Raw genomic sequence first — 11,829 nt, 5'->3', positions numbered from 1 at the left:
GTAAGGGCTATCAAATTATCAGTATCTGTGATTATATATTTACATTGTTAGTTAAGAGCTATCAAATTACCAGTATGTGTGATTCTATATTTACATTGTTAGTTAAGGGCTATCAAATTACCAGTATGTGTGATTCTATATTTACATTGTTAGTTAAGAGCTATCAAATTACCAGTATCTGTGATTCTATATTTACATTGTTAGTTAAGGGTTATCAAATTACCAGTATCTGTGATTCTATATTTACATTGTTAGTTGAGGGCTATCAAATTATCAGTATCTCTGATTCTATATTTACATTGTCAGTTAAGGGTTATCAAATTACCAGTATCTGTGATTCTATATTTACATTGTTAGTTGAGGGCTATCAAATTATCAGTATCTCTGATTCTATATTTACATTGTCAGTTAAGGGTTATCAACTTACCAGTATCTGTTATTCTATATTTGCATTGTCAGTTAAGGGCTATCAAATTATCAGTATCTCTGATTCTATATTTACATTGTTAGTTAATGTTTTTTATATATGCCAAACCAGCGGGTTGAATTTAACAAAGGAACTTGTGTCTTTAATAGCTACTTTTGCATTACCTATTACATTCGGAAGAATTTTCTCTCATAGTAACATTCGAAGTATTTTGATCATCAGCTGTATGTCCTTACATGAAACAGCTTTCCTAGGCATCAGAACAGGAAGGCTATGGTCCTCATCGTCAGATAGGTGGGAGGCCAGTACCTACTATACACACATAAATCATAGGTTTATTATTTTCCCATCTTCAGTTGAGTTTGGGGTTCAAAGTAATGACTCGTTATAAACAATGAATTTAGCATCTGAAATCCAAGATTCAGTTCGTCGCGGTGGACACCGCAGATAGCCTAACGTGGCTTTGCTGTAAGATAAAGAAACAATAAAATACGTATACTAAAAATGATTGACTGTTGCATTATAATGCTCCCACGACTGACAAGGCGAGCATGTTCGGTGACAGGGTTCGATCCCGCGACCCGCAGATTGAGAGTCAAGGTAATGGCCACGCATATTACGTAATACAAGTTCTGGCTCCCCAACTCTATAAAACCGCCTTCTCCGTGATTTTAGCTATTTCTGTCAATAGAGATGGCCGAGAAATGCTCAACGAAGCTTACCTACCGCTGTTGTAAGGTGCCTAAGAGTGGTGCCTGTCCGAACATGAACACTTCAGTAGTTTTTCTCAAAAAGAACGTAGTCCAGCCAACTCCTTAAGCTACACATCTTCGTGGCTGAACACTATTGAGACGTGATTTGTTTTCGTGGTAAAGTGTTTTAGAGTTTAACATAGAGTCCTTTATCGGAGTATCTTTTTTTTTTTGTTCTGACTTGAATACCGGAAACCCTTCTATAGCCCACCCAATCCCCTTAAATTCGGTTTCATCGACTAGCAAATTGGTTAAGATTAAAACAGCAACTCTTTTAATATGATCCCACTTGCAGATAGATTACGCAAAGCAAATAAAGCTTAACAGTAGTAAATGATGAATTAGAAACTGTATTAAGATACTATTACGATAGCACTTGTTTAACCGAAAATTTGTACAAAATATTGCTACAAAAGCACTTGCTTAACCATAAAACTGTACAAGGTACTGTTACAAAAATTTATTTAACATGTTTGACCCAGAAAATTAGATTAGTAGCTGTTCCAACCCTGTATCAAAAAATGAAAAAAATAAAAAATACTACGTTTCGTAAAAAGAAGGAAATTATTTTGAATATTTGGTATGTACAGTCTGAATTTCTTAGTGTCCACCAATTCGAAGCTACCTATTTCATCCCTTACTGTACAATGACACATCCATCTGTGATCATTACTAACTGTCATAGTAACCTTGTAAGGTGTCAGGGTCAATTTGCTTAGTCCATTGTATAAGTAGGTAATCAGTTTCTATTGGTCTGGCATGGCCAGGTGGTTAGGGCGCTCGATTCGCAACCTGAGGGTCGCGGGTTTGCTTCCCCCGTTCCACCAAACATGCTAGACCTTTCAGCCGTGGGGGCGTTATAACGTGATGGTCAATCCCACTATTCGTTGGTAAAATAGTAGCCCAAGAGTTGGTGGTGGATGGTGATGACTAGCTGCCTTCCCTCTAGTCATTCACTGCTAAATTAGGGACGGCTAGTGCAGATAGCCCTCGTGTATCTTTGCGCGAAATTCAAAACAAAACAAATCATTTTGTATCGTGAAAAATTATTTGTTTACGAAGGTGTATATGCAGTCACTCCATATTATAAAAACATATGAAGTCGAAAAAAAAAGTACGAATTTATGAATAAATGGGAACTTTCAAAATCCCTGAAGGAGATAAAACACATTCATAACCACACTGTCTTGTCAGTTTTTTATTGTGATCATGTCTATCTAAAATGGTTCCTCTTTGGTTTGATGCTAGTTAGAATTTAATAAGACTACTAAAAGACAACATTTGGAATCTAAATTTGTTTGAATAATTAGAAATAACTTTTTCCTCCAAATGAAAAGCATGAATATGTTACTAGATTACTACTGTATAAGAAACTTGTAAATTTCTAAACATATATAGGTCTCTGAAAAGGTGCCAAAGATCATAGCCTACTTAATAGACCACTGTCCAACCCTCTTTGGAGAAGATTCAATTCACCTGTTTGATAGTTATTTGGACAAGGATATTTCAAGGCCAGACTCAGGAGCAGAAGAATCTGATAGCCTACACAGCGCTCAAGGAATCGGAGGTAGTTGTTTTACTGTGATTCCTCGAATTCTCTTTTCTGCATGCTTACACCCACAGGGTTTGGCTCACTGTAAAGGTTCTTCTGATTGGACATTTAACATTTCAGATTTAACCAAGAGGTATTCCAATATGTCCAAAATGTTTGAAGTATCCGTAGCAATTTTAGAAATTAAACAAAGTCGCATAAATAATTTGTTTTATGTTCTTATCTAGATAAAATAATTTATTTTCAAGTACGTTGTGCTGCTATATGATGATAAAGATGTTACTGAAACTAGTCGGCTGTAACTAATAATAAATATTTTACCTTTCATTGTGTGAAAATCCTCGGGTTTTACTCTTAATACTATATGAAATGTCTAGTTCAAATCGTCCACTTTTAGTTTTACTACATCACTACATATTCTCTTTTGTTTGCAATAACCTAGTAAAATGTCCGTTTACTGAGCACTTAATGTTGTTTGAAAAACGTTCCAGCTTTTTTCCTGAATATTTCTTTTTTTTTTCAGGATATCGACAAGATAGCGATTCTATTGACAGTTTGGAGCGAGATTTAGAAGGTAGTGAGCCCAGTCCTAAACTACCTAACAAGAATAAGACATCTCTTACCAACTTGAGTCGGGACTCTGGTTTAACTCTCAGTGACACTCAATTATACACACCAGAAGAAGAGATGGACAGTGAGTTGTCTAACTCAGGAGAATCCTGTCGTAGTGGGGTGAACCGCCTGTTAACGAAAAGTACCCCTCATCTGGACTCTGTTGGTTTAGACAATGGTCATACTTGGGGTAAGAATGTAGGCGTGAGCATCGATGGCTCCTGCAATGACGTCATGAGAAAACGTCGTTTAGGGTTGGAATGTTCACGTTCTCGTGCCATGAACAGCAGTGCAGGAAATGTCAAAAGTGTGAATCAAATGAAGCCACACCAACCTCTCCAATACTCTAAATCTTACACTTACAAAGGACAAGATGAGTCAGTATATAATTCGAGTAATTGCAACTTTAATGTTATGATAAACCACATGAAAAATAGAGATCTCTCTAGGCAGTCTGTACACATGTCAGCTGACCACATAGGCGAGTTTCATTCTACTCTTTCTTTACGCCGTAGTGCTTCAGAAGAGAGCGTAGCACAGTCGCATACAAGTCAGTTTTCAACAAAACGTCCTGCCAACCATCAAAAAGGTCCAGCTCCTTCCCCTCCAGCTAAACAAACTCTTAAGATGGAGAATGGTAGTACTGTTATCTCAGCATCCTGGAATACTGAATACAAGTGGTCACCTTATCAAACAACAAAGGCCAAAGACTGGAAACGTAGTCAGTCGACTTCTAAAATTGATGAAATTGATCATTCACATGAATCGAGCACGCTATCTTTGGTTTCCAGTGATGACAGCACTCCCCACGTATCGCGGAGCAACTCACGGGTACAGGAAATATCATTATGGAAGAAAAATATTAATTACTCGGTTCAAAAGAAATCGACCCGAGTCAGTAGCGTGTGTAGTTCATCATCTGAAACTAGCCAACAGACTCAGGTGTCTCAGGGATCAAATGAATCGCACAGGTCACAGTGTTCTCTTGGATCACAAGGATCCCATGTATCGACTAGGTCAAAGGGATCAAACAGGTCATCTAGGTCACACAGCTCGGACAGTTTGACCTGTAATGAAAGGCATACACCCACCCACAAGCCCACCGAGCCACCAAGTTACAGAGAAGCCATCAATAGGAGAACTCGCCTACGTACGCAAGTAATTGAGCAGAAGACGTTGAGTGCGAGAGCCAGGAAGTTGTATGAAGAATCTGTGCGTATCTACAACGAGCAGGCAGAGACGGTTGGAGAGACCCACCACGCCGTGCCAGTTAAAGTAGACAGTGGTGATGAGGGACTCTTGGAACCACCACCACTACCACCCAAACCGTTACTTAGAACATCTAGTGAAGGTGCTGCTCTTCACTTGCGTCACTTACCTCCTGTTCAAGTGAATGAAAGTCACATTTTCAGTCAAACTCACTGGCCAAGAAAAACTCTGTCACGTGCAAACCCCCCTCACGAGTGGCAAAATGAGATTAGCTGGAGCGTGTCGCAGTTGCGTGAACTTTTTAGTTCTCAATCTCTTCAGAAATCGTGGTCTTACGAAGAGACTTCAGTGGACCATCGCCAACCTCCTCCCTACCGCCTACCACCCCATGTGCCTAAAATGAACAACGAAGGTTGTGTGACTGTTGTGAGAGTTGGTTGTAATAGCAGAGGTCAAGATCCTGTGATCACCGTTCATAAAAGATCAGACTCAGTAAGCACGTGCAGTAGTAGCACAGGTGGAGAGGAATCATATGTTTAATTACCGAAATATTTCTCTCTGTACAAAGTGCACTATACAGACAGCCCTTGTTTCGCGTAAGGTGACCAAATCGATCAATACTGTAAACTGTAACCTACTCTAACGGCATTTAAACAAATCGACATTTTATACTTCGCAGAGATGTAATCACTTCACCATTATTATTTTGTACTTCGTTACATTTATAGTAGTGAGCCAGAACATCCAGGATAAATAGAGAATCAATTTAGTACAAGTTTAATACAAGTGTTATAAAAAAAAGTGTTAATTCGGAACTATCTTGATAAGAGACCCCCTTTTTTTACGAATGTTTTTGCGAACAACAATAAAAATTGTTGATTATTGTTGGTAGCCACGGGTAATATACTGGAGTGATGCCAGAGTTGTGTATATAAATATATGAAAAAAATCAATCATTTTTTTCATGTTTCTTTCCAGGAAATCTATGAAACCCATCATCATCATTGTTATTAATTGAAATCGCTTTAACTGTTGATACTAGTTGTAAGAGAAAGTATCTCAGAAAAAAAAAAGCTTGAAATTCATTTCATTTCTAATTGATTTATTTTACATAATTAATAACATAACCGTGAAAACGATTCAAACGTTTGATGTGTCTATGTGCATATTGATCCAGTGTGCAGAATTTATTTATTTATTCAATCCCTTTTTCAAAAAAATATAATAATAAGTACGGTTTAAATTTATCGCCTTCATCGCTTAGTTTTAAAATTATTTATTAAAACTTATAAAAACCACGTGCTTTACAATAATTCTCAACTCAGAATTGATATCTGACAGCTGAGAGTAACATCATTAGAAGTTTAGACAACCTGTCTAGTGATTTTACAGATATTTCAAACCCGACATTAGAAATGTTACACATTGTAATTTTTTCTGTAGTCTAAAATCACACCTTGTAAACCAAATCTGTTTCAACAAGAAGTTTAAGCATGTTAAATGATGAAAGAGCCTAAAGCTTACAAGTTTCGTATAACAGTGGCTTGATTTGTAGCTGAGGCAGTATAATATAATAATTATTTGATGCGCGATTCGATACCACATCCCGCTGTAGTATAACAAGTAGTTGCTACGTGTTGCAAAACATATTTATGATGTTAAATTTATTTGCTGTTAAAATGCGAAACATCATATCGGTCCACAGTATAGGCTTACCAGATGTATATATATATATATATATATATATGTAGAATGCCACTTTCATATGCCAGGTGTCACTGCCTTAGAAGTTCTTCATCAAGTAGACTGGCTATGAGAAGATATAGATTATGAAATGATAACATGTAACTGGTTTGAAATGCACAATGAGAAGAAACTTTTACGATTTATCACAATGTTTCACGACATTACTTTCGTTTAAACGATCAAAAAAATCTTTAAAAGTGGCACTTTATTAATATTGTGGCTAAACTAATACATTAAATAGAGTATCGATGTGTGTTATTTTGTATTCATTCAGAGAAACATTTTCAGAGGAGAAATATTATTCTAGAATATAAAACATAGAACATTTTAATTGAAACCCAATTAACCTTACGAACATACCACTCATAGCATTAAAAGGTTCACCTATAAATGTTATGAGTTAATTAATAAAGATTTTTGCTCAAAAATATCCAGGTTTTGTGTTCTGCATGTAGTTATTGAATAAATTTATGTATATAACTATCTGTGTTCTGTAGTTATGAACACGGGGGGTACTTGGTGCTAAATCGTATGTTAAATTATCTTGTAGCAGGTTGATTCCATTTTAATAATGTCAGTTAATTGATTAGTTTTGTTTTGAAGTGTTTATTGATTGATTGTGAGTGACAGTTTTTGCCAAAGGGTACCGACGACGGTGGACAACTCTACGACAGCATAGAAAAGCGCCAAAAGAATACAACGTTGTTTTATAATTAAGGTGTTCCATTTTTGTGTTGAAGATTATTCTAACACTAATAATTAGTGATCGAATATGTTTAAAGAATTGACTTATTTTAATTCATTGCACTTCATGACGTCATTCCTACTATCATATAGAGCCGATGTCCTAATGAAATAAAAAGTTTCAAGAAAGGTGTAACTGTTATTTCTCGCCGTGTTAAGCCTGCTATTTTTGTAATAACCAGAATATTTTGTGTGTATACAAGAAACATTGTAAAAAAGTAGGAAAAGGACAAAACAATCGAAGATGAAAGAATTTTCTTTTGTGATAACCTCAAACTACACGTGATCTTTATACAGTAAACTTGTGTTTAGCGTGGAATGAATGAGGTGCTTCAGTTTTGTTTTTCAATGGTTGTTTTTTTCTTACCTTCTTGCTCGAAGCATGATATATTATTCACTATTTACGCCATTTTATTGTACAGTCCCAGTTCTTTATTTACTAACACATGTACAGAAAATGTTGTAGTTAGTAAAAGAATGTTATAAATTTTGGACTTTTTTTTTTTCGTGCTCCATAGTTTCTCAAAGAAACAAAGATGTTTAACAGTTTTCGCCGCGGTACGTCGCTTCCTGTGTATTATTTTCAGTTAACTGGAAGTCAGTTCCAAATATGTTTGATATGTAACTTTTTTGTACTTGTATAAATCTCACTATTAGTATTAATTTCCTATCAGCGCAAGTTATGTACTTACAGCATTATTATAAAACCAACCTGGATATCGGTATAGCTAACTAAATATATATATATATTTGTTCTTACTTATAAAGAATAGAATACAGTGTTTTGTTGGTAGGGTATTTGTGCTGTTAACGATATCTTCGGTCGTAATCCCAACAATAATTTACGAGGTACGGCTAGCTTAGGAGATTTAGATTAGTTTTAAATACATATAATAAATCAACAATGCAAAAAAATCTTAATAATATATAGAATGTAATGGCATTCGGTATGATACATAGTAAATTAATGTAATAATAAGTAAATAATATACCTTACTTATCGAACACAAAATCATTGCATTCCTAACAACTGTATTTTTGTAAGGTATTAGTGTAGGCGGATGATTTTTTTTTATTAATTCATAAAGTTACTGCCATAATGGATAAGTAACTATGGAAAAACAACTATACACAATAATTATCGATATGTTAAACCAAACATAGAGTAATTAGAATATACATAATTGGACACTTTTATTTTAAATAACTTAATACTGGGAGTTAACCAATCATCTAATGAAATTCTATTTATAATATTCGGAGCCAAGTAATAAAAGTACGGAGCTAAAAACAGAATTACTTCGTGGACATATAGAGTTTTTGGTTGTTGATTTTAGCCGAAAGGAATATAAACTTTCTCAAAAAATAAGTTAGTTGTCCCTCATTTAACTCTCTTCTGTGCAGCACCAAAGCTCGTTGGTCTATGTGCCATACTTATGTACTTTTCACTTGTACTCGTATTCTGAAACAGATGAAACTTTCTCAAAAATAAGTTAGTTGCCCCTCGCTTAAGTTTCTTCTGTGCAGTACCAAAACTCGTTGGTCTATGTGCCATACTTATGTACTTTTCACTTGTACACGTATTCTGAAACAGATGAAATTTTCTCAAAAATAAGTTAGTTGCCCCTCGCTTAAGTTTCTTCTGTGCAGCACCAAAACTCGTTGGTCTATGTGCCATACTTATGTACTTTTCACTTGTACTCGTATTCTGAAACAGATGAAACTTTCTCAAAAATAAGTTAGTTGCCCCTCATTTAACCCTCTTCTGTGCAGCACCAAAACAATTAATATAACACTTTAGGCACCTAGAGTTTGAACTAATCTGTACTATCACTATCGTCTCTACTAAGAACTATACATTTTGTATATATATATAGAGAGAGAGAGAGTGAGGGTGAGAACGAAATCATTTCAAAGATTAAAATTAATCTTAAACACCTGTACTTGAAATTCGAAACGATATCTCTTAAGAAATGAAGTTCTGAAAAATTTTTAGATGGGTATTGTACTTTTTAAATAGCACATTCGAGCGTAAGTAACTGAGTAGGAATGTGTAACACCAGTATTAAAAAATCTTACCTCAATATTTTGTTTCGCGGCTTCCTAAGGAAATTAACAATACTTGAATACGTTGGTTTTGGACAAACGACAGTGATCGAATAGTTTAAACACTAGCATTAAACAATGACATTAATTTATTACAAGGCATAACCTGAAAAACTATTACTATATATTGAACTGTAAGCAACATTTTGTGCCAACATAACCAATATACTAAAGTACAGTTACATTAATATCACCAGTGAAATATGTTGTTGTTGTGTAGTTTTTAAGGGAAAGCCTCCAGTGGCACAGCGATAAGTATGTAGGTTTATAACGCTAATAACCGGGTTTCGATACCTGTAGTTGGCACAGCACTGATAGTCCATTGTGTAGCTTTATGCTTAACAATAAGTCACCACTTCTAAGGGAAACGCACAACAGCAAGTTGTGTAGTAAAAGAATTGTGGAAGGTTGGGAGCAAGCAAGAAAAAATAATCAAACTTTACATATAATATCTAAAGTAGACATCTAACTTCTCATTTCACTTTTTTTACACAACATAAATATTTAAGTATTGGAAAACTTTATAGTTAAGAAAGGGTTACATAACTGCTGTTATTTTACGAAGTATATTTTAAACTAGGCTCCAACTGGTTTATGGTGTAGAAACTAAGTAGTATAAGATAGATACAAGTGCATACATCAAATGGGTAGAAATACATTAACATAACCACATAACAAAGTTTGAAATTTTATTAGACAGCAAGCATGACTTCACACGAGGAAAGTTTCGAACTTCTTCAAAGATATTACTGCTTATGTTGATGAGAGTAAAGGTGTGTAATTAATTTACTTAGATCGTCAGAAAGTTTTGACAAAGCGACACATAAATGATTAACAAAGAAATCTCTGCAGATACGAGAGATAATTTAACTCAATAGATTAAGAGTTCGTTAGAGAAGAGGAAATGAAGTTTAGTCTAACTGGATTTGAGATGGTAGTGGGGTATCTCACGAATCTGTGCTGGGACCCTTTTATATATTAACGATATTAGCAATAATAGCATGGCCAACAAATTGGTTAAGTTTGCTTATGATATTAAAGTCTTGGATGTAGTTACCTGTGAGCAGGATGCTGTTGTTTTACAAAGGGATTTGGATCATTTGGCGAACTGGGCAAATATCACTTAATTATGCTAAGTGCAAGATGATGCATGTGGTATACCTTAACTTAAACTAATTATCACCTAGATGAAAATACGTACAATAATGCTATGAAAGAAAATGATCTTGTTATTTTGGTATATCAGCCACTTAAACTTTCAAGGCAGTTTGTCGCCAGTGGGAATGCAAACAGGATTACTGAATGCAAGTCAAACGAGGTTATCGTTTCTTTGTACATATCTCTGGTTAGGCCTTATTTAGAATATCGTGTTCAGTATCGGGCTCCTTAATTTAAGGACAAAGTTAATGGAAAGGAGGGGGGATACTAGAATCATCCCTGAGATGAAGGGGCTACAATCTTTAAGCTACAAATTCCTTTTGTATCACCATCATAAATTGCAAAATATATTGAAAATCATTTTGCTTATACAGTGCGCTTAACATATTTGAGATCTAAAAATCACATTGTTAAATAACGTGTAGAAATTATTTTTAGTTCAGTAATTATTGGTAAACAATTTTTTATTAGTAATATTTGACATGGTCAATGTGCATAGTGGCATAACCATTAGAGAAGGTGCATCATATTCAATATATCAAGTCAGTGAACACACAATATTATCTGTATAGCCGATAATATAATCTTAGATTTTGCTGGGTCTGTGTTCATTTGGTTAATGCAACATGTTCACTTTGTTAACGAACCAGGATTTCTCAGATTACTGTCTATACATCTTAAAGGAAACATTCTATTGTTCTTTCTATTATGATGTTCTTATGCTTGTGAACATGTTCCTGAATATATACTCTGTGATTTTTGGGCCTACAATATACACTATTACGCGAAACAAATCCAGTCGAGGCACATTTCCAGCAAAAAGTATTCCTTAGGAATAGAGTACTTTACGAGTTCTAATCAACTCGTTTTAGCAAGGTGCTGTCAGTGGAGCTGGTGCAAGAATTGGGAGATGTTTTGCTCACATGACATCTGTCTTGTTTTCTTAGACATTCTCCTCATAAGGAAAATGGCCTAAAGAGAAGACCAACATCGATTCCTGCAGGCCTACATAACGCAGAAGATGTTACAGATAACATATCTGATGACTCTAACTGAGTACTTTGATGGCACAAAGTGTAACCCTGACCTTCATAGCAGTTTCGAAGTTTTATTTATGTCAACATAAATGCAGTATTAAGAAGATGTTCTTTTAAATTAACTGAACAAACAAGATTTTTTTGTATCCATGGAGACTCTTAACGAGTGTACTGAATGTAACCCAATTCTTCATAAAAGACACACTGCCATTTTGTTTGCCTTCAGATCCACTATAACCATCGCTTTGAAAATGAGTGAAATAGCTCTCATACAATATTCCCAATTAGTGAATAATGACAAGCTTGTTGAGTGTTCTTAAGAGTGGTGCATAGCTTACGTATTTCAACCTTTCCGAAGTATTTCCATTCACGAAAAACACGCTCACACACTTCAAAGACGGGCCCCGCCTACTATATACATATATACTAGCTGAGTTACCCGGCGTTGCACGGTGAAAATTTAGATTTGAAATGTATAGATCAGTA

The 11,829-nt window shown here is 35.1% G+C and overlaps 1 protein-coding gene across 3 annotated transcripts in view; it reads left to right on the top strand.

Annotated features, from left to right (window-relative positions):
• Positions 1-5,457, top strand: part of LOC106471659 — a 92,844-nt gene extending 87,387 nt beyond the window's left edge. For all 3 annotated transcript variants that reach the window (XM_022401112.1, XM_022401114.1, XM_022401107.1), the window contains 2 exons: positions 2,578-2,746; positions 3,255-5,457. In XM_022401112.1, the coding sequence (XP_022256820.1) occupies positions 2,578-2,746; positions 3,255-5,092 (2,007 nt within the window). In that variant the 3' untranslated portion in view covers positions 5,093-5,457. The remainder of the gene's footprint in view (positions 1-2,577; positions 2,747-3,254) is intronic.
• The last annotated feature ends 6,372 nt before the right edge of the window (positions 5,458-11,829 follow it).

Source organism: Limulus polyphemus, unplaced genomic scaffold, assembly GCF_000517525.1.
Source record: "Limulus polyphemus unplaced genomic scaffold, Limulus_polyphemus-2.1.2 Scaffold114, whole genome shotgun sequence".
Lineage (NCBI taxonomy): Eukaryota > Metazoa > Arthropoda > Merostomata > Xiphosura > Limulidae > Limulus > Limulus polyphemus.
The sequence above is the reverse complement of the archived record's forward strand: the minus strand, read 5'-3'. Positions and strand labels throughout refer to the sequence as shown.